This window comes from Mus musculus, chromosome 10 (assembly GCF_000001635.26).
Source record: "Mus musculus strain C57BL/6J chromosome 10, GRCm38.p6 C57BL/6J".
Classification (NCBI taxonomy): Eukaryota; Metazoa; Chordata; class Mammalia; order Rodentia; family Muridae; genus Mus; species Mus musculus.
This window is the reverse complement of record NC_000076.6, coordinates 80,901,172-80,924,462: the sequence shown is the minus strand read 5'-3', so window position 1 is coordinate 80,924,462 and position 23,291 is coordinate 80,901,172. Positions and strand designations below refer to the sequence as shown.

Here is a 23,291-nt window from a genome sequence, read left to right as displayed (position 1 = left end):
AGAAAGAAAAGAAAAGAAAAGAAAAAAAAAGAACATCCCTCTATGGCCTCTGCATCAGCTCCTGCTTCCTGACCTGCTTGAGTTCCAGTCCTGACTTCCTTGGTGATGAACAGCAATGTGGAAATGTAAGCTGAATAAACCCCTTGCTTCTTGGTCATGATTTTTTGTCCAGGAATAGAAACCCTGACTAAGACAGTTAATCAGTTTATATCAGTTTAATTGATAAATTAGGATAGAAAAAGATGATTAAGAACCCAAAATGCAGGTTACTAAGTGTGTAAATGTGGTCTGTCTCAAAAGAGTTTGCCTTACTTGTTGGTAGTGGGACTAATATGGATGCTAACTATTAAATTAAAATTCATAGTTGTGGAGAGAGTGTAGGCGTGAGGGTGTGCATGTGCTGCACTTGTGGGGATCAGAAGACTCAGATATCAGTTGGATCCCTAGGATGTTACTTAGATCAGCAGGCTTGACAGCAAATGCCCTACCCACTGCTCCTAAATATATATCTTAAGGGGGTATTTGTTATACAGCAGTAGCTGACTAGTACACACATACATTTTACTCTTGTATTTGTTGTTGCTTATTCTCCAGAGCTTGCCCAGTTTGACTCCCTCATTCTCTGACTTCTCTGTTGCATTCCCCCTGCCCCCCCCCGCCCCCCCCCTCGCCTTGCAAGGCATGTGCTCCATTCAGATGGCAACTGTCCAGTGCACACATGCTGGACCCTTCCGTTTGCCTTGCTTGACTGTACACGATTCAATGTATCTTACAGGAGTCTTAGTGTCTTACTCACCAAGAACTCATCCCGCTTAGGTGTCCTTGAGTCTCTGCTTCCCCCCCCCCCCCCCCCTCGTGGCAGGTTCACCGCAGAATGTTCCCATCTGTGGAGCTCATCAGCCCCGGAAAGTGCTCACCAGGCCCTGGAACTTCCTGGTTTGGATCCCAGGTTTTTGTTCTTGTCAGTTTTGGTTTGGTTTGGTTTGGTTTGGTTTGGTTGGTGGTGATTCTTAGTGTTTTATCCAAGCTCCGCCCCACAGTTATCTGGCAACAGCCAGGTGTGCCCTGACTAACTACAAAAGGGGCTGCTAGCCTCCCACCCCCTTTCATTCCACAGCAACATGGAAGAGTATGGTGAATAAACCCTTTCCTCCCCAACTTGCTTCTTGATCATGATGTTTGTGCAGGAATAGAAACTCTGACTAAGACAGCCAGCCTCTACTCCTCTATTCTCTCTCTCTCTCTCTGACTTTTTCTGCCTCTGCTCCCCTCTCAACTCCAGTCTCCATGCCCTGAATAAACTCTCTTCTATGTGGCTCATCCCTCAGGGGAAGGGATGCCTCAGCATGGGCCCGGGGAGGCTCTCCCTTCCCCCACACCTGACTACACATCCACTAAACATATTTTCTCTCTCTTTATCTTTTTATAAAACACAACAGTAGTGGAGGTGTTTTATTTTTGTGTTTTGTTTTAAGACACCGTGGTCTCCCAGATCTAGGTTGCCTGAAGCTTACTAAGGAGGCTAGGCTGGCCCGGGACTCAGAGAGTTCCTCCTGCCTCCATCCCTAGCCACAGTCCCAGGCTGTTAAATTATGATAAACTAGATTGGAGCTTGAACTCCCAAATCCCATGAGCTTGACACAGATCCCGAATCGATGCTCCAAAATCGGCCTCGCCACATCCAGAGTCCTGAAATACAGAATCCAAAATTTGGAACCCAAACTCAGGAACTCAAATCTCCAGGAAACCCAGGGTCCAGAATTTGCCTTCTCAATAGTTTCTCGGCCTTTTTGGCTAAGATCAAGTGCAGACTTAGGCTTCTCTCAAATTCAGGCTCCAGAATTCCGAATTCAACTCAAATGCTCTAGGCCAGAAGCCAGCGACAACTTTTGGGATGAGATTTGTTTATCTATTATTATTTTTTAAAACTGGCGCCAAAATCCAGCTTGGGTGGAGACAGTGGCTTCGGGGAATGGAGAAAGAATGGGCACTGAGCAGAGAACTTCCAGGATTGAGAGTCTAGGGCTCCGGATTTCCTGTCCAACGGCCCTGCACCTCCAAAATAGATAGCAAGCTGCCACTTTGTAGCGCCCTGGGCTCAGGGGTCCGCTTTGTACTGCAGCTCCGACGCTTGCTGTTGGAGGGGTGTTCTTCCGTCCAGTCCTTGATTGTCACAGGCTTCAGTTTCCTTTCCTTCAACCATGGGTCCTCCACTTCCCACCCGCTGTATTAGGAGCGTGGGGGATGGGGAGGCCTGCGAGTCCGGGGCAGCTAGGGGACACCTCAGCAGCAGCTGTCACCGCCACACCCTCTCAGCGCCAAAATTTGAAAATTGCAGCACGTCTCCCAAAGAGCACGGGGGAGGGGGCAAGGGGTGGGGCAGAGGGTTCTGCCCCATCCCGAGTACCGCATGGTTTTCTGGGACTTAGAGTCCAGCCGTGCAGGGATGGGGTGCACCACGAACCCCGCCCCGCTCAGAGGGAAGAGGGCGGGAAGTGGACAGAAAGCCTGGGCACTGAGGAGCACAGCAAGGAGAAATGGTGTGCCTAGGGGGCGACCCCAGCCGTAGGCCCTGAGGCACAGAGGACATACAAGCCAAGAGGGGTGTATGCGAGGGTGCAGTAAAGAAACCTAAATGGCCGCTGTGTTGGTGGGAAAGGAAAAGTTTATTCCCAACTGCCAAGGCTCTCTCCTGGGGAAAGTAGAGAGATGAAATGGATAAATGGGTATAAAGAGAATGTGTATGGGGGGGGGGAGAGCTGAGGGGGGAAATGTGGGAACTCTTGAAATATCTAACAGGTACTTGTGAGTAAGGCCTGGGGAAGTCTGGGGCCAGCATGGACATTGATATGTTGATAGGAGCCACAGGTATTGGAGAGCTATGTGTCCCTTCTCCCATAGGCAAGGGAACCGGCTCCTATTGGTAGATAGGAACAGACTTCAGGAGTTCCTGAGGGATGCTGGCTTTTTAACTGCCAGAAACCTTCCTATAGTCCAGGTTGAGTTGGGCCTAGCCTCAATTTCAAGTCAGTGGGCCTGCCCTTTTAGGAGGTGATGGGATTGGGAGCCTTTGCGAATATGTGCAGGGCAGTGTGAATCAGATAGGGAAAAGAAAAATGTTTGCATTTGCGGAGGTGGAACTGAGGACCTACCTCTCTTTAGGTAGGTAAGTGCTCATCCTTTGAGGCATGATCCCAGACCCTCACTGGGGAACTCTAAGGGGCTGTGCCCTTGACCATGCCTGCAGACTGGGGGATTCTAGGTAGGGGATCCTGAGTCATGCCCTCTGCCCATCTTTCCAGTTTTTACACTAATAGCTCTAATTATAAGAAAATGGAAGGTCTGGTGAGATGGCTCAGTGGTTAAGAGCACTGGCTGTTCTTCCAGAGGTCATGAGTTCAATTCTCAGCAACCACATGGTGGCTCACAACCATCAATAGGGGGATCTGATGCCCTCTTAAAGCAGGCGGATGTATATGCAGCAGAGCACTCATACATTGAATAAAGTTTAAAAAAAAAAAAAGAAAATGGAAGGGGCTGGCGAGATGGCTCAGCAGGTAAAAGCACTGACTACTTCTTCTGAAGGTCCTGAGTTCAAATCCCAGCAACCACATGGTGGCTCACAACCACGTGTAATAAGATCTGACACCTTCTGAAGACAGCTACAGTGTACTTATTTATAATAATAAATAAATCTTTGGGCTGGAACTAGCAGGGCCTGAGCCGGTGGGGTTGATCAGAGTGAGCTAGTGGGGCTGACAGGAGGGAACAGAGGTCCTAAAAATTCAATTCTCAACAACTACAGGAAGGCTACAACCATCTATAGAGCTACAGTGTACTCATATACATAAAATACTCATCTTTTTTTAAAAAGACAGAAAGAAAATGGGTAACAGTGTCAGATCCTTTGACACAATGTAGCTTTAGGAAAGACAAATGCTAACCGTAGTGAGTCATTCTTACCTTTCCAGGATGACAGGTCAGGTGTTGTCTAGGGGACAGTAAGTCTGTCTGTATAGATTTAGTGTTATGATATGTGCGGGGAGAAGGCTATTCTGCAAGGAGTGGGTGTGGCACTGGGGAGCAGTCCTCTCCCAGTCATAAAAATTGACTCTCCCAGGTACCTGTTAACATCAAGTTAGAGAAAGGTGGTCCATAGTCTGGCCCTTGACACTTGACACATTGTGGGAGCCAAGCTCTGTTTATTATCCTCCTCTCCCCATTCTGCCCCCTCATGTGTGCGCACATGTCACGGTATTCATGTGAGGGGCTGAGGATCTTTGGCTTCCTATCCCCCTTCCTGTGTACTGTGGTCTAGCTGTCCCCGGACTTTCCTGTCTCTGCTCCCCGTCTCCCCACAGGAGTGCTGACATTACATGCAGGTGCTCTACCACATCCAGCTTCATGTTGGCCTATGTGATTTGGATTGGGTGGGTCTTCTTGCTTGCCCAGGTCTCCATTTTGTTTGTTTGTTTTCTGAGACAGAGCCTCATATAGCCCATATTCCCTCACACCCTTTGTCTTAGTTAGGGTTTTACTGCTGTGAACAGACACCATGACCAAGGCAACTCTTTTTTTTTTTTTTTATCTTACGTATGTGAATATACTGTTGCAGTCTTCAGACACACCAGAAGGGAGTATTGGATCCCATTACAGATGGTAGTGAGCCACCATGTGGTTGCTGGGATTTGAACTCAGGACCTCCGAGTTAAGAGCAGTCAGTGCTCTTAACCACCGAGCCATCTCTCCAGCCCCAAGTCAACTCTTATAAGGACATTTAATTGGGTCTGGCTTACAGATTCAGAGGTTCAGTCCATTATCATTAAGGCAGGAAGCATGGCACCGTCCAGGCAGGCATGGTGCAGGCAGAGCTGAGAGTTCTACATCTTCATCTGAAGGCTGCTAGTGGAAGACTGACTTCGAGGTAGCTAGGGTGAGGGTCTTAGCCCACACCCTCAGTGCCACACCTGCTCCAGCAGGGCCACACCTTCTAATAGTGCCACACACTGGGCCGAGCATATACAAACCATCACACCCTCTGTGTCACGGAGGTTGCCCTTGAGTTCCTGATTCTCTTACCTCCATCTGCCTGGTGCTGAGGTGAGAGCAGGGGGCTCATCCACGGTGCTGGGATAGAAGCCAGGACCTCAGTCAGGCAAACACTCTACACATTGACTCACATTGGTAGCCCTGTGTTTCTGCTATGTTATCCTCAAACTCACCATCCTCCTGCCAGTGCTGGGAAGACAGTAGTGGACATTTGCCTTGTGGCGGCTCTTTTAAAAATTACATTTGTTTACTATGTTCCTGTGTGTGGACACTTTAGCAGAACTTGGCTACTTTGTGGGTTCTTCTTTCTTCCACCCTTTTCTACCCTCTTTCCATCCTTTCAACCCTTAACACTAGATAGGAGGGGGGAAAGGACAGAGAGAAGAGGGGGTGACATTATTGTTAGGCTATTTCCTGTTGATTGGGGGCATTGAGTTCCTTGGAGCAAGTTTGATTTTGCTGTCAGGCTATCTAATTTCTTCTTGTTGTTGTTTCTTCTTTGCACACGACTAGTTAACAAACCGTTACCAACAGAGACCAACCAAAGCCCGTCTTGGGGCCATAACATTTGTATATCTTCTGAAAAGTGTCCATAATTCCTAAGGTCACAATCGCAGAAACTATGTGCAACTGACAAAACCGTGCCTCTGCTAGAGCACGAAGCAAATCATAGTCAGCTGCTGCAGACTATCTGAAGCAGCCCCATATGTGACACCTCTAATTAAAACAAAAACACAAACTCACATATTTCTGTGTTTTTCGAAGAACCCAATTGGAGTCCAGGAGACAATTGTGTGCATTGCTTGTCTTCTCGTATGTAGGGTTCAGCGATCCAAATTCGACCATCAGTTTTGGCAGCAGGTGCCTTTCTACCCTCTGAGGCATCTCACCCACCCTTGCTGTCTTTTTGTTCGATTTGTTCTGCATTTGTTTAATTTATTAATTGATTTCTGTGTGTGCGCTTATGTGGCTTCATGTGTGCATCTGTACACATGTAGAAATCAGAACGCCTCCTCCACCCGCAATCAGGGTAACTGCCAAACCCCGGGTTTTACTGGAAAGCTGGAAACTACATCTCCTGGCATGCCTCGCAAGCTGCCCTGTGGACTACGGCTCCCTGCGTGCTCCGCGCCAAGGAGACTACAAATTCCGGCGCGCTGCGGGCGGCGGCGCCATCTTCCGCGGCGCGGATTGAATGAGCGCGCCGCATTCGGGCAACCGAGGTGATTCTCCCGCCGCCGCCACCTCCGCCATGGCGTCTCTGCCGCCCCACGCGGGGCCCGCCACGCCGCTGTCGCCCACGCGTCTGTCTCGGCTGCAGGAGAAGGAGGAGCTCCGTGAGCTCAACGACCGCCTGGCACACTACATCGACCGTGTCCGCGCGCTGGAGCTGGAGAATGATAGGTTGCTGCTCCGGATCTCCGAGAAGGAGGAGGTGACCACTCGCGAGGTACGTGGGTCGGCACCGGGGACGCGGGGAGCTTGATCCTGGTGATAGGTGAAATGAGCGGAGTCCTGCCCACCCGGGATCCCGGAGACGGTGCATAGAACTAGCTAAGCCCAGCCCACAGGGGACCCGGGGGCTGGTGCACAGCTAGCTGAGTCTTGTTCACTGGGGACTCTGGGGCTGGAATATAAGGGCTAAATACTGCCTACCGGGGACCTCAGTACAGATGCATAACGCTGAAGCCCAGTCCACCGGGGACCCCCAGGGGCAGATGCCGACAGCTAAGTTTTGCTCACCAGGACACCCCAGGGTTGGGTGATAGGCCTGAGCCCTGCCCACCATAGACCCCAGGGACGATTGCAGAGCGCTGAGCGCCGCCCAAGGGGAGGGGAGACACATCTCTTACAGGTGCAAACCGCTAAGCCCCACCCACTGGGGGGACCAGGAACTGGTGCAGGCAGGTAAGTCCCGCCTACCAAAAACCCTAACACAGGTTAAAGTCTGGACGGGGAAGGGGACTAGTGCAGATGGGTCCAAATCCCTCCCATGGGAGGGACTTTAGGGACAAGTGACAGGTGTAAACAATGTTAGTCCCCGCCCCCGAAGCCCCACCCACCCGGGCGCTCTTGAGACAGGTGCTGATGAAGCTAACCTGTGCTCACATGGGGACCCTAAAGGAGACGTGTAGACTGAGGTAAAACTTCAATAAAGCCGGGTCCTAAGGACCTAAGCTTAGCTGAGTGGGATCAGGATGGCTTGTGTGTGTGTGTGTGTGTGTGTGTGTGTGTGTGTGTGTGTGTATGGGTGTGTGTGTGTGTGTGTGGGTGTGTGTGTATGGGTGTGTGTGTGTATGGGTGTGTGTGTGTATGGGTGTGTGTGTATGTGTTTGTGCATGTGGAAGCCAGAGGTCACCTTTGGGTGTTTCCCTCAGTGGTGGCGCACGCTTTTAATCCCAGCACTTGGGAGGCAGAGGCAGGTGGATTTCTGAGTTCGAGGCCAGCATGGTCTACAGAGTGAGTTCCAGGACAGCCAGGGCTACACAGAGAAACCCTGTCTCAAGGACCTTGGGGGACACTTCACATTCCATGAATAGGCAGGAAAGCCCTGCCCACCCAGGGTCATAGGTTTAAAGGACCCTGCCTGATTCCTAAGACACCCCAGAGGTAATGTGCTGAGACTGAGCAAGTCTCCCCAGTTAGGGGCCCATGAGACCCTAGGGGACCCTAAGGAAGTGCTGTCTGGAGGCTGTCCTGGGGAGCTTTGAGGGTCTCTGAGGGAGGAATACCAAGCCTGGCAGACCCAAACCCCTGAGGACCCCAGTGAGGGGTGCTGGGAACCCCTGAGGGAGAGCACCACTCTAGGCAAGACCATCCTTATTCGAGCTGTGGAGATTTGGGGCCCCTGAGGAGAGGTGTTGATCCAGTGTTGATCCCCTTCAGAGGACTCGTGGACTTTTGGGTACCCAGTGTGTAAGGGCGCATTCGGCACAGCCCTGGGAGACCCAGGTGAGAAGGCCATTTGGGGGCTCTCCTGACACTCAGGTTCTAGGGTTTGAGATTGTGAGGGTAATGATTTGGGTGTCACCAATGGACAAGGATAGGAGCTGGGCAGTCTCCACCCACTGTAGGGTCCATGGACATCTTGGGGTACTTCTGCTGAAGGCTTCCAAGGGAAGAGTCCAACAATGAGTGTGTGACTCCTCAGGGACCGGCACAGAGTGGGCCACAGCTTGTTGTGGGACAGGGTGGTTTCACACTGGTACCTGGGGGAGGAGCCATTGGGGCTGCCCCCCCCCCCCCCCCCCCGCAGTGAAAGGCATCTGGAGGGTGTTTGTACCCCACCCTCTTGGGGGAATATGAGGATGGTCTCTAGTCTTTGGTAGGGTAAGACAACTCAAGTCCTTTGAAAGGGGGTGAAGGGTCTTGTTGGGGAGGGGGTGTCAGACAACCGTAGGCTCTTCGTTCTCATAGAACTTTGGATGGGCCCCCGGTGCTCAAGGGCTGTGGGAGTGACGGTCTGAGAAGCCATTCCCTTGTCTTGGAGTTGGCAGGCTGCCTGGGAGGAGGGGTGCTGGAGCCTGGTACCATTTAACCCCAGGGACCATGAAGGTATGGAGGCTTCTTGTGTAAGATCCATAGGGTATCTGGGGACTCAGAGGGGTACTGGCATCTTCAGTACACAGGGCTCTTCCACTGCAACTAGGCTTCATCAGTAGCCTCTCATAGCCTCTCTTCATGGTGCCAAGCCTCAGCTCCTTTGCATGATCCCCACCCCACCACACCCCACCCCCTGTCAGTCCTGGGCCATCAACTGCAGGTGAGACTGAACCTTCACCAATGGCCTTTCATGGCCTCACAGTGCTGAGCTTCAGCTGCTCTGCATGACCCCTTCATGCCTTCAGAATCAGTACCACTGGGTGACTCTTGCACATTACCAAGTCCAGCTGCAGCATACGGTACAACCTTGGCTATCTCTGGCACACAGCTTCTCTGTGCTCTCAGATAACACTTCCCACAAGATGTCACCTCAGTGATGCTGGTCTCTTCTTAATCACTGCTAATGTCTTAGCTCCAGCTAGCCAGCATCAATTGTAGTCCCTTCTATTTTGGACTCTAAAGCCAGAGCCACATGGCCAAAACTGCCGAGTTCTGCTGCTTGCTGGGGCTGAAACATGGCCCTGTGTTCTATTACATCACCAGCTTTCTGTTTTCCAGCCCCTTCACTGCCTAAGCTTGGCCGTTCTGGAACTTGCTCTGTAAACTGACTTTGTACTCAGAGATCTGCATCTCCGGAGCACTGGGATTCAAAGTGGACTTAGTCCACAAAGCCTCGATTTAAGTTTTCCTTCACCTAGAACCCCCTCTGTTCTAGGCTGGCCTTGAACTCAGAGATCTGCGTGTCTTTGCCTGGCTTATATTACCGTGCCTGGACCTAAGCTTAGCTGGGTGGGATCAGGATGGCTGGTGTGTGTGTGTGTGTGTGTGTGTGTGTGTGTGTGTGTGTGTGCATGTGTGTGTGTGTGTGTGCATGCGTGCATGCTCGCATGTGGAAGCCAGAGGTCACCTTTGGGTGTCCCCCTCAGTCATTTTTGTGGTTATTTTCGTTTTTAAAGATGTATTTATTTTATTTATTCAAGACAGGGTTTCTCTGTGTAGCCCTGGCTGACATGGAACTCACTCTGTAGACCAGGCTGGCCTTGAACTCATAGAGATCCACCTGCCTCTGGCTCCTGGGTGCTAGGATTAAAGGCCTGTGCCACCACCACCCTGCTCTTTATAGCCCTTTGTCCCACAGACAGTTGGAGCTTCTGGGCTCTGTGAACATGTGCAATGCCAGCCCTAATGGACACCACCTGTCCATGCAGGTGACGGTGGCAAAGTCCACTTTGGTTTCTCAGATTTGCAAGGCTGGTCAGAACACAGGGCTGATTTGGGACTGAAGTGTGAGCCAGGGCAGCAAGCAGCAGGTGGCAGGCGCATTGCCCTTCCGGGAGCCAGCCTGCCTAGTTTCTCCATCTAGTGTTGTAAGATGTCTGGGGACAGCTGATGGGGTTGTCAGGCAGTACAGGAAGTTGGGGGGGCAGTGACCACAAAGGACAGCATACAGACAGCACCACCTGTCAGCAGTGCCTTCTGGGCGACTTGGCAAGGAGCAGGGACAGGTGTGACTGGGTGTTGCCTGGCAGGGCGGGGCCTGCCTTAAGGGATCACCAGGTCGTCTGCTATCCTGTTGCAGCTGAGACCTGGGGCATTGGCAGGGGCATGTGAGGGAGGCGTTGAAGGTACCACTGAAGGCTAGCTAGGTTGCCAGCTGGTCACACGAGGTGACCTTGCCCTCCTGCCCCGCTTGGGCTTGCGTGCTGGCTCTCAGTTCATTCACTCTCCTTCAGAGCTGGGGCTGAACGTGGCTTCTTATCACAGACTGACCACACTTGGTGTCCATGAGGCCGTGCTGGTGTGTGGGTGGGTGGACGGTGCTGGAGGGCAGCAGAAAGGCTGCCCGTGCACACTGAAGCTGGGATATAAGGTTCCCACATGGAAACGTGACCGACTGCAGCACCTCCTTCCCGGTGTCCTGTTGCTGGGCTGATGTGTCTGGGGGACAGGGAGTCCTGGAGGAGCAAAACTCTCCAACCAAGCTTACGTGTGACACTGGCAAAGGCCACCTCAGATCATCTGAGCCCTGAGGCTCTGGCTAATGTGTGTTGACATGTGTCTGGAGTATCAGGCTGGGCCCTGCAGTAGTGCTACAGAAACCACTGCCAGAAGCCACCTGTCCTTGCTGAGTGGGGCTCACGCTGCCTGCCACCATCCCTACAAGGGGACAGTTTTCTCCACTAGAGGCTGAGGTCTTTGTGACTGAGTAACATGGTGGTGGTGTGGGGCCAAATCCACCTGAGATTACATCACTTTGAGACTGCTTGCTAATAAAGCTTTTTTTTTTTTTTTTTTTTTTTTTTTAAAGATTTATTTATTTATTATATGTAAGTACACTGTAGCTGTCTTCAGACACTCCAGAAGAGGGCGTCAGATCTTGTTACAGATGGTTGTGAGCCACCATGTGGTTGCTGGGATTTGAACTCTAGACCTTTGGAAGAACAGTCGGGTGCTCTTACCCACTGAGCCATCTCACCAGCCCCGCTAATAAAGCTTTATTGGTGATTGCTCTCAGGCCACAAACTACCCACTCTGTTCCAGCCACTTAAAAATATGGAAAGTGCCTTTAATCGAACTCTCAGGAGGCAGAGGATTCCTGTGTATATAGGGCTAGCCCGGTCTACATAACAAATTCTCAGCCTAGCCAGGGCTACATAGTGAGACCCTTTGTCAAAAAAATAAAAATATAGAAGCAATTCTAGACAGGTAGGCTCAGGCAACCGTTGCAGCCGGCCTGCAGGCCTGAGTATAGACCAGGCTGAGCCAGACATAGGGTCTACATGGAGCAAGTTGTGGAGCAGGCCTATGGGTCATGGTATCATGTGTGTTCCCTGTGCCCTTTCTGCCCCAGCGCCCTTCCAGGAGCCCACAGAGCCTGCACCGGTCAATGCCTCTGAAGGACTGGGATGACAGGCGTACATCCCGTCACCACACACCACCCACCCACTCCTCCCGTTGCTGCTAGTAGCGGGCAGTCCCATGCTCACCTCTGGTCTTTCTCAGGAGCTTCTGTGTTCTGTCCACCCAGGCCTGGCGAATCAGCATCCTGCGGAAGTGACTGGCAGGCAGGGACTGGGGTGGGTGGGTGTCTGTCTGTCACTGTGTATATGTCTGTGTGTCTGTCTGTGGTGTGTCTGTGTGTATGTATATGTGGTGTCTGTGTGTGGATGTGTGTATGATGTATGTGTGTCTGTCTGTGATGTGTGTGTGTGAGTGTATCTTGTTTTACACCTTAGTGCTGGCTCCTGTCACTATGACAGAATGGGGTTCACCAGCTTGCAAAGACAAGAGGTTTATCTGGACTGTGGTCTTGGTTGATTTGGCACCAACATGAGGGTGTGGGGCCCAGTGGGGTTACATCTCAAGTGTCTTCCTTGGGTCAAAGGCACTCCCCACACCAGGGCCTACAGAGTTGGAGGCAGGAGACCTCTCCCCGCATTGCATTCCTGGAGCAGACCCATTGTGCTGCTGACGCAGGGCTGAATTGAAGGAGGCTTTTTCCTGCTCAGTGTCTGTCTGTAAAATGGGAATAAGAGCCTCACCCACTCCAGTGCCCCCCCCCCACACACACTGTGTCCATTTCTCTCTGTCTCACACACTGTCACATTTCACACACACACACAGTGTGTCCATTTCTCTCTCACCATACACTCAGTGTGTCACATTTCTCTTTCACACACACAGTGTGTCCATTTCTCTCTGTCTTGCACACTCAATGTGTCACATTTTTCTCTCACACACACAGTATGCCCATTTCTCTTTCACACACACAGTGTGTCCATTTCTCTCTCACCACACACTCAGTGTGTCACATTTCTCTCTCACACACACATACTGTCATCTGAGCCTGAGTCCCACCTGCAGAAGACCCTCAGCAGCCCTTCTACTCTGGCCTTGGCTGACCTGCCAGGCCCATGCTGGGCAGCCACCATCTCTGTGCTGACAGATACCAGGTCTCTGAGCCCTGATGTGTGTTGAGCTTATACACCCACACCGAGTGGACTTTGCATCTGAGTATCATTGAGCACCATGTCTTCTAGGTCCTTCCACACTGTCACATCAGAGTCTCACTCATGTTCAGGGTTGGGCAGTGTTGCAGCTCATGGGCAGATGGTAGCACATGGCCATCACTTGCTGAGAATTCCCCTGGGTGTTGGGGCTGGTGGCATTGTGCACATTGTACAGATTGGCAGGTGGGCATTCCTGCTCTTTCTGTACTGTGTGGTGCTGGGGTGACAAGAAGCCCCGCTCTCTACAGCCAAGGGCCACACCTGTGCCTGCTTGTCTCTCTGCCATCAGTGCTGTGACGTGCTGTGTCTTCGTGTAGTCTGTTGCCACATGTCTTTAAACACATCATAGCTGCACACTGGAGGGAGGAGGGCCTGGGAGAAACTTGAGTCTGCAGCCCAGCGGGGATGTGTGTGGCCTGGCCAGGGCCAGGCAGCCTGTGGTATGCAAGTGGCAACTGTCTTCCCAGCAGGGTTGGTGCTCCATCCAAAGTGTGTATTTGAGTGTCCCCGGATGCCCCTTGCCAGGCCCCGTGTGGGGTGACCCTGCAGCAGCCTGACTTTGAATATGGATCCAGGTGCAACTCAGAGCGTGTCTGAATTAGGCAGGGTTCTGGAGTCACAGAACCTACGAGATGTCTATAGATTAAGGGAAATCATGGAATGACTTTCAGTCTGCAGTCCAAGTGACCCAACAATGGGCAGCTCTGAAGGGGAAAGCCAAGAATCTAGTAGTTGCTCAGTCCTATGAGGCTGGGTGTCTCAGCTGCTCTTCTGTAGAAGCTGGAATCCTGAACAAGTGGGTTCCAACAGATGTGCTGGTAAGGAAGTGCAAGCAGGCGAAGAAGAGAGAGTCTTCCTTCTTCCAGTGTCCTTGTGTAGGCCTCCAGCAGAAGGTATGGCCCTGATTCAAGGTGTGTGCCAACTAGGCCTGGATTTGGAACTTGCTCTGTCCCAGGCTGGCCTCAAACTCAGAGATCTCCTTGCCTGTTTTCTAGAATTAAAGGCATGCACCACCTTGCCTGGACCTAAGCTGTACATGGCCAGTAGGCCTCAAGATCTGGATCACAGGTGTGCCCTCCATTTCTGGATTGTAGTTCATTCCAGATATAGTCAAGTTGACAACCAGGAATGGCCATCACAGAGTCTCATCGAAGTGGCCTAGGTGGCCTTAAGTCTCCCAGCCCTTTCCTCCCACGGGACAGGATGCAGATATGGAACCTGAGGGCCAGTTCAGAAAGGGGGTCTCCACTTTGCCATAATAGGGACAGGAGTGTGACTCTGCAGAGCACCCAGGAAAGTTCCCTGTGGACTCAGGTGTCACCCTGCCCACATTGTGACATGGTCAGCACTGTCACTGTGCGGTTGGACTCAGTGGAGAGAGTGCTTGCTTGGCGCTGGATACCTGCCATCTCGGTACTGAGGCTTTGGAGAAAAGGAAACACATTAGACCAGGAATTCTAGACTGGCAGTGGGATGCCCGGTGTCTGCTGCACAGGTGCAGTGGGTTGGCAGGGATGTCCCCTAGCTGAGAATTGTAAGGCCCTGAGCCAATGGTGCCAAGTGGGCTAGCTTTGGCTACACCTTCCCACCCAAGCTTAGGGTCCTGTGGCCTGATCCTGTCAGGCCGAATTGTGGAAAAGGAAGATGGATCCTTCCAGAAAGACCACCTAGACTCCTCTGTCATAAGACAGTGTCATAGGGTCGACATAGGATAGTCCTGTGTTCCCATTGTCACCCCCTGCCCTGTCTCCCCAGGTGAGTGGCATCAAGACCCTGTACGAGTCAGAGCTGGCTGACGCCCGACGGGTACTGGATGAGACGGCCCGTGAACGTGCCCGGCTGCAGATTGAAATTGGAAAGGTGCAGGCTGAGCTAGAGGAGGCCAGGAAGAGGTGGGTGCTCAGGCCAGGGACTCACCTTGGTGCGTGGAGTGCTTGTCCCGCAATGGGACAGGGCGATGGGGACAGGTCTCCTCAGAGTAAGCTGATTAGAAGACTAGCCACAGCGACAAGCGAGATACCCACCTCCACCAAGAAAATGGAGAGCGATCAAGGAAGGTCCCCCATGTTGAATTCAGACCTCTGCCTTCACACGTGCGCATGCATGAACATAGTACACACAAGCAGAGAAAAACAGAAAGGCCGTGGCCGAGGCTCCACAAGTGCTGGCCTCCCAGGGGACCAAGAGCCCCAGAAACCAGGGACAGAATGACTGTGGTGTTGAAATGGGGCCATATGGCCACCAGCCTGCAGCAGCTGCAAATGGCCTGACCGTGCACACGCTTGTTCAGACCATGGCTCCTTGGGCTGGCAGTGAGACCCCTCTGAGGCTGTGCTTTGCAGACTTGCTGCCCTAGGGAGAGCAGGCCCAAGATCCCTCACTGTTTCCTTAGCCTCCCCGAGTGCCCCTTTGGGTGAGGGGGTCACAAAGTGTATCCCTCATCAGAAGTCTCGAAGGTTCTGAACGGTGTTTGTTGGGCAGCTGAAGATCCCCCCAGGACAATGGCAGGAGAATGTTGTCATTGTAGAGTGGCTGTCTAAACACGGGCCCTGGCTTGTGCTGAGTGGAGAATTCAGGTCCTGCCTCTGCTGGGGACATCACAATCTTCAGAGCAGGTTGGGGTGAGAGTCTCCCACACTCTTCTCATCCCAACCTGGGGACCTGGCTCTGCTCTGCGGAACCCACTGCTGGTAACACCATCCTGGGACCTCCCTGACACAGAAGGGACCTCCCTGTCTCAGATCTGCCCAGGTTCTGCTCACATCAGGATTCCTTGCTCCCACAGTGGCCACAAGCCTCTGAGGGACAACATACCTGGCCTTTGGTGGCAGTGCTTGAGGTGGCCGCCAGGCTGTCTTCCCTCACTCGGCCCCTGTCGCTGACTTAATAGGCTGATGTGTCGGAGCCTGAGGGTTGCAGGCAGTAGCCACATCAAAGGTGCTCGGGCAGCCAGTGCTTCTGTCCTGGCCACCTCAGCACATCTGGTATGGGGCTGGCACCAGCTAGGCAGAAGATTCCTACCCAGGTCTGTCCACAGCACCGTCCCCTCCCCCACCCAGCCAGGATAGTTTTAATTCTACAGATCTCGCCTTGATTTATTGGCCTCTAGCTTTCTATATAAGCCCAGACTAGCTTTCAGCTCTCTATGTAGCTGAGGATGGCCTTGACGAGTAAGACTGGCTTTTCCCTAATCCTAATCCATCCGACTCCCCTTCTGGAACGTGAAGTCATGGCAGCCTTGGGTGGACCGGCTGAGCGGGCTTCAGGCTCTGGTGTGGTCCACGAGACCCTGTCCTAACACCTTGCCCTTCTCAGGATAGGCCCATGCATTTGACGGAGCCTGGGCCTTTGAGGTCGGTCAGGAATTGCCCAGCCCCCATTCATACCTCCTCTGCTGACTCCATCATGTCACGCTGCACCCAAGGCCACTATACCTGTGATAGCCTATGGTCCTGCCTCCACACTTATCCTCAGAGCACATGGTCCCTTCTCAGCCTGTCCCACATCCCAGCTGGTGCTGAGTGCAGGACTCCAGCCCCCAAGTAGTCCCCTCTGTGAGCATTGGAGGGTCCTTGACTGAAGCAGGGACCAGATCTTTCTGCACCTCACACCAAGATGCCAGCAGACACAGTAGGGAGCAGTCTAGAGTCTGCAGGAGCTGTGGTTACTTAGCCATGGGTGCCACCCATCTCTACACACCCACCTGTTACTAGCTGACTCTGGGAACACTGAGGCAGGAGGACTGCTGCAAATGTGAGGCCAGCCTGGGCTCTGGATATCCCGTACCACAAAAGAGTAGAATCAAAAAGGTTGTAAAAGTCACCAGAATCCACTCTAATACCTGCGTGCTTAAATGCCCACCTCTAATCTTGCCGTGTGATGTGTGACAGGAGAGTCGGGCTTTCCTTTGTGACTTTAATGAGTTGCACCTAGTCCTGTACTGCTGGGCAGCCCCACCCAGAACTGGACTTCTGATCACAGCTGGGAAGGCTGCCGGCACCTTCAGCCCTGACAGATGCAGCCAGTATCCTGTGGTCCACAGTGCCGAGCAGTTTGGTTGAATTTGGTTTGAGAATACTCTTGTTTTTGAAATAGGATCTCTGTAGACCAGGCTGGTCTCAAACTTGGAGCAGTCCTCCTGCCTCAACCTCCCAGGAGCTGGAACAGCAGACAGGCAGCCCGCAGCAACTACCAGGGCCCACGGCAACCTTGGGCTTGGCCTCCCTGGGCCTTCTGACCCCCGTCCTCCTTGCTTTCAGTGCCAAGAAGCGGGAAGGTGAGCTCACAGTGGCCCAGGGCCGAGTGAAGGATCTGGAATCACTGTTTCACCGGAGTGAGGCTGAGCTGGCCACAGCCCTCAGTGACAAGCAGGGCCTGGAGACAGAGGTGGCAGAGCTTCGAGCACAGCTGGCCAAGGTGGGTCTTGGAGCTGCTGGGGTCCCAGCTCCCTAGTGACATGGAGAAGCTGAATTGGCAGCCGGGCCAGTAGACTGTCCCCTCAGCTCACTGCCCCGTTTCTCCCAGGCAGAAGATGGTCATGCTGTGGCCAAGAAGCAGTTGGAGAAGGAGACGCTGATGCGTGTGGACCTGGAGAACCGATGCCAGAGCCTGCAGGAGGAGCTGGCTTTCAGCAAGAGTGTGTTTGAGGAGGTGAGGGGGCGGGGTCAGAGTGTGTTTGAGGAGGTGAGGGGGCGGGGTCAGAGTGTGTTTGAGGAGGTGAAGGGGGTGGGGTCCGAGTGTGTTTAAGGAGGTGAGGGGGCGGGGTCAGAGTGTGTTTAAGGAGGTGAGGGGGCGGGGTCAGAGTGTGTTTAAGGAGGTGAGGGGGCGGGGTCAGAGTGTGTTTGAGGAGGTGAGGGGGCGGGGTCAGAGTGTGTTTAAGGAGGTGAGGGGGCAGGGTCAGAGTGTGTTTGAGGAGGTGAGGGGGCGGGGTCAGAGTGTGTTTGAGGAGGTGAAGGGGGTGGGGTCCGAGTGTGTTTGAGGAGGTGAGGGGTGGGCAGACAGACTCCAGTTTTAGGAGACCCATCCCTTCCACAGGGACAAAGCTGACTCCCATAATTTATCCTCTGATGTCCACAGCCATGGCACATCTCCCACCAGTACACACACAGAAAATAGACATCCTTTACTTAGCCTGTCTACTGAGGGTCACAGTGTAGCGTTTCGGGGACTATATTCAGCCAACCTTAGGGTCTCCCCTGTAACATCTAGGCCTCTGGGACTGGTTGCTGAGCAAGGCTGGAGGGACTATCCCTAGATTCAGGTTTTCCACACAGAACCCCAGGCACCTCGACCCCCACAGAGCCTGTTGTGTCATCATAATGGCAGGCCGCATCCCTGGGTTCCGCTGGGCCAGGCCCCACCTGAGGTCAGTGCAGAGGCAGAGCTTCAACAGGAGGAGGTCCATGGAGCCGTGGAGCCACAAGGCCCTATGGGGATAGCCCATAGGCCAATAGAGCTTCAGTGTAGAGCCCTGTGTGGGAAGCCACCAGCGACCCACAGAGGGACCTATAAGGGACCCTTGACTGAAGTTTGAGAATACAAACCCATGGGGGAGTCGGAATCCATGAGAGGCACTGGAGAGGGATGCGGGAGGGACTGCCCGGAGGCAGCCCGCCCTTTGATGGAGACCGTGGAGGGAGCTCTGCCGGAGCTCAGAGGGAGGCCTCTGAGGGAGTATGTGAAACGACGTCCGAGGGGGCTTGGGAAGACCCCCGTGGAGGATCCTGTGAAGTCAGAGGGGGCTGTGGGGTATCCCAGGACTTGGAACAACCACCTCAGGGTCCCCACAAGAGAGCAGGTGAGGGGGTGCAGCCACTGCACCCTAGATCCCTGGGCTAGAGTCTATTTTGTAAGAAAACTAAGGTCATCCAGGCGAGCCCCACCTCCCACTCTCCATCCTCCTGTGGACGCTGCTGCCCTGGAACTCCAGGCTGGGGAGGAGGAGATGGGGTGCCAGAGAAGGCTCTGTCAGTGTCTGTCTTAGAAGTCTTACTGTTTTGAGACCAAGTCTCATTATGCAGCCCTTGTTACTCTGAATTCCCTATGAAGACCTAGTTGGCCTGGAACACTTAAGAGATCCTCCTGCCTCTGCCTCCTGAGTGCTGGGATTCAGGGTGAGCATTGCCACCCCTGGGAAGAAAAGGATTTTTTTTGGGGGGGGGTGTTTCTCTGTGTAGCTGTCTGTCCTATAACTTATTCTGTAGATCAGGCTGGCCTTGAACTCACAGAGATCCACTTGCCTCTGCCTACCAAGTGCTGGAATTAAACAAAAACTCCATCACCTGGCTCTTGAAAAGTATTGTTAAGACAGGGTCTGACTATGAGCCCAGGCTGGCCAGAGCCATCTCCTGCCTCTGCTTCCCCAGTGCTGTTGCCTTTGGTGTCTGGTTCCCCGCTCAGCATACAGTACATGTCCCTCCACATACAGCTGTGGATTGTGTCAGAGCCTTGCTCCTTTCCATGGCTAAATAATACTCCAAGTGTGCACATGACCAGGCACCTAGAGATAAAACCTGGCACAGCTGGGTCACCAGTCTTATCCCCTCATAGGAGGTACGGGAGACCCGACGGAGGCACGAGCGGCGCTTGGTGGAGGTGGACAGCAGCCGGCAACAGGAATATGACTTCAAGATGGCTCAGGCCCTGGAGGACCTGCGCAGTCAGCACGATGAGCAAGTGCGCCTGTACCGGGTAGAACTGGAGCAGACCTACCAGGCCAAGGTACAGCTGTGAGGAGGGGGATGGGGCCGGTTACGTGCCACCTGTGCTCACATTTCCTGACTCCCCTAGCTGGACAACGCCAAGCTGCTCTCGGACCAGAATGACAAGGCAGCCCATGCAGCCCGCGAGGAGCTCAAGGAGGCCCGCATGCGCGTGGAGTCCCTCAGCTACCAGCTTTTAGGCCTCCAAAAGCAGGTGACAGGGACCCAGCCCTGCCCCTCAGGGCCTCTGACACTCCAGTCCTCCCATGGTCCCTCACATCTGAGAGTACAGAGGCCACACTGTGACCTGGCCGTACCCTCCCCAGGCCAGTGCTGCAGAGAACCACATCCATGAGCTGGAGGAGGCCTTGGCTGGGGAGCGTGACAAGTTCCGCAAGATGCTGGACGCTAAGGAACAGGAGATGACGGAGGTGCGGGACGCCATGCAGCAGCAGCTGGCAGAGTACCAAGAGCTGCTGGACATTAAGCTGGCCCTGGACATGGAGATAAGCGCCTACCGCAAGCTGCTGGAGGGCGAGGAGGAGAGGTGAGAGGGGCACTGGGACAAGGAGAGGGGCAGAGGGGGTCAGGTGGGTGGAGCCAGGCGATTGGGCAGAGCCAGGAAAGAGGGCTGGGCAGAGCTTCAAAAGAGGTCCAGAGGCTGCAAGTGGGCAGCATTCCGGCGGCCTGACCACGCCTCCCTTCCCACAGGCTGAAGCTGTCTCCCAGCCCTTCATCACGGATCACCATCTCTCGGGCCACATCGAGCAGCAGCAGCAGCAGCGGGGTTGGCATGTCTGTGGGCCAGGGCCGGGGCAAGCGCCGGCGGCTGGAGACTGAGGACACCTCAGGCTCACCCAGCAGGGCTTCCAGAGTGAGCAGCGGCTCCCGCCTGGCTCAGCAGACTGTGGCCACGGGTGTTGTGAACATCGACGAGGTGGACCCAGAGGGCAGGTTCGTGCGCCTTAAGAACTCTTCAGACAAGGTGAGCGCAGGCTGGGTGAGTGGGGAGGGCACCGCTTTCCTGGTGGCCAGAGGTTAAAAGCAGGTCTGGGTTGCAGGACCAGTCTTTGGGGAACTGGAGGATCAAGAGACAGGTTCTGGAGGGTGAGGACATTGCCTACAAGTTCACACCCAAGTATGTCCTGCGGGCCGGCCAGACTGTCACGGTAGGTACCAGCAGGCGTTAAGATGGGAGGTTCCAGGGTGGGAGGTACAGTATGGTTTTAGCATATTCTGAGACCAGCCCTGTGGCCGCTGGGCTGCACTTACAGCTATCACATCCTTCAGGGCATCGCACTGTCCCAAGTGATTCCCCATGTCTGAGGCCTGGCAGTTCACAGTTGTCAGTGTGGGTGCTCGGATCCCAGTGTAGTTCTCCAGCTGTGTGCTCGGGACTATTGTGAACCTGTCCCTTCCACATCCTGGGGCTGTTCTGCTGGGAGGAGCCAACTAAAGGGTCTCATGGTGGGCAGCCATGGCCTGGCCCAAGCCCTGAGGTGATTGGCAAGGGCCATCTTGGTTCCTCAGGTGTGGGCAGCTGGCGCAGGGGCTACCCACAGTCCCCCATCAACCCTTGTGTGGAAAAGCCAGACCAACTGGGGCCCTGGGGAGAGCTTCCGCACTGCCCTGGTCAGTGCCGACGGTGAGGTAGGTGCGCAGCCTGCGTGGCGGGGACCCAGCACTTGTGACGGAGCTGAAACCTGGGCTGAAACCTCTAGTGAGATGCAGCCACCAGCACTGGGGGTGGTCGAGTAAACTGGTGACTTTTGTGTAGGAGGTGGCCGTGAAGGCTGCAAAGCACTCATCTGTCCAGGGGAGGGAGAACGGGGAAGAGGAGGAAGAGGAAGAGGCAGAATTCGGTGAAGAGGACCTCTTCCACCAGCAGGTAGAGAAAGCGTGTGACTGGCGTCACACCTAGTGGGGCTTTGCACCTAGTGGGGCTTCGGGTACAGGTTCCACAGTCTTGCCTCAGATGCAGACTTACCCACTCACTGTGTGGGCTCTGTGACACCACAGACCTCAGAGGCCACACTCCTAACCCTTCAGCCAGGATTCCCTCTGCCTAGAGCTTGGGGTGGGGAGACAGGGACTCCAGCCCCCAAGTCTGGGCTGGGGACAAATGGAAGGCTCTGGAATAGGGCCTTTCACTTGCTTGGGAGCAGGCTGCCTAATTGCATCCTCCCTCATTCCTTGCAGGGGGACCCAAGGACTACCTCAAGGGGCTGCCGACTGATGTGAAACCTGCCCCACGGTCACCATGGTCCCCAGAGCCCCTAAAACTACTTTTTTATGGTCTGCTCTCACTAGTCCTTGGTCTGTTTCTCGATGACTGTTAAGCAACCATGAGAATGTGGGTGGGCTCTGCTGGGTTTCCGAGATGGAGGTGCCCTCTGCCCACCGGCCTGACCTGGCCCCATGCCGTCAAGATGGTATAGAGGCCTGGGGCTAGGAACCCGCAGGCTGAGGGACTTGGGCCTGGATCTGGGGCAGGAGAATGGCTGCTAGCTCAGGGTGGACTTTGTATGAAACTGGTGATTCAGTTGTTTTCTTTGAAGCCTTTCAAATCAAATCAAATTCAGAATCCAAGAGTGCTGTGGGGCCCACTAGCCTGTCAGGATGTGGTGGCTCTTAGGACACAGGGCAGACCCTCCTCTCCTGGAGTTGATGGCACCTGAAACCAGGGATGGCCCAGCTTTGTGCTCTGAATCTGAAGGGTTTATAACAGTCCCCAGCTCCAGGGCATTCACAGGCTTCTCTGGTCCCAGATTCTGAATTGTTCTAGTCCCTTCTAAAGCGGAGGACCAAGGAGGAGCGAGTTCACACATGGGACGACGCCTCCCATCCTAAGACTGAAGGGGACAGGCAAACCGTGGGCGTTGTGCCTTCAGGAGCAAAGGCTGCAGGTTCCCAGCCAGTGACTGCTCACATGAGTGTGGCCACACTAGCTATGCTCCTGGCCTCTCCTGTATGAATACTGTGTGGCCCCTCTGTGCCCCACCTCGATGGCAAGGCCTGGAAACTTGCTTCCCTGCAACTTAGTGCCAGGAGCCAGCCAGTTTCACCTGTCACCTCCCCACCACTGACACATGGTATTTTTTTAAAGAATATTTATTTTTTTACATCGGTCAGTAACGCAGCTCACTGGGATGATGCTCTGGGGGTTCAGGCCTGGAGCTGCCACAACTGGCAGCTTCCTTTACTGAGCTAGGGCGAGTTCTTTCTCTCTCCTGGCACAGCTGATGGTAGGAAGAGTCCAGGCCTAGTCTTCCCCCAAGGCAAGAGCTCTTGGCCACAGGATGCCACCACTGCCACCAACCTCCAGAACCCACCAGCCACCTCCTGCTTCTAGATACCTCCGTTTTCTTTGTGACCGGCGTTGGATCCTGGATAGTTATGGCTGGCTGCAGTCACTGCGCAGCTCTGCTGCCTTGCCCACAGGGCAGGTGTACTCTGCACTGGAGCTAGCTTCCTTGTATTTGAGGAGCAGGTCTAGAGTAATCTGCAGGTCCTCAGGGGTCTGTTTCTGGCCCTGGCTAGGTGAGATGGTTACCGGAGTGGCACTGCTGCTGGGGAGCCGCCGGCACTGCGCACATCGCTCAGCTCTACAGATTGTTTCTTTTATAAGATGCATGCCAAACGTGTGTTCCACCTTTTCTTTTACGCCTATGATTTGTAATATACATTTTACAACTGGAAACTTTTGTATACTCAAATAAACATTGACTTTAACTGCAGCCTCAGAGTAGATCTTCAGATTAAGATAGGAGCAGCAGGCTGGTAAGATGGCTCAGTGGGTAAGAGCACCGGACTGCTCTTCCGAAGGTCCGAAGTTCAAATACCAGCAACCACATGGTGGCTCACAACCATCCGTATAACTTTAAAAAAAAAACATATTAAAAAAAAAAAAAAAAAGCAGCGAGGATTT

General features: G+C 53.7%; 1 protein-coding gene across 2 annotated transcripts; it reads left to right on the top strand.

Annotated features, from left to right (window-relative positions):
• Nucleotides 1–6,217: 6,217 nt before the first annotated feature.
• Nucleotides 6,218–23,100, top strand: Lmnb2 (lamin B2). Of its 2 annotated transcripts, NM_010722.5 has the most exons (12): nucleotides 6,218–6,499; nucleotides 14,418–14,554; nucleotides 16,922–17,078; nucleotides 17,187–17,312; nucleotides 19,212–19,382; nucleotides 19,452–19,577; nucleotides 19,690–19,910; nucleotides 20,075–20,348; nucleotides 20,425–20,532; nucleotides 20,894–21,013; nucleotides 21,141–21,251; nucleotides 21,563–23,100. In NM_010722.5, exons 1-12 carry the CDS (start codon nucleotides 6,245–6,247, stop codon nucleotides 21,602–21,604), a joined length of 1,848 nt encoding a protein of 615 aa, NP_034852.3. In that variant the 5' UTR covers nucleotides 6,218–6,244; the 3' UTR covers nucleotides 21,605–23,100. The 2 variants fall into 2 exon arrangements, with proteins under 2 accessions (NP_034852.3, NP_001334069.1); NM_001347140.1 differs by lacking the exons at nucleotides 6,218–6,499; nucleotides 14,418–14,554; nucleotides 16,922–17,078; nucleotides 17,187–17,312 and adding an exon at nucleotides 18,051–18,459.
• Nucleotides 23,101–23,291: the final 191 nt, after the last annotated feature.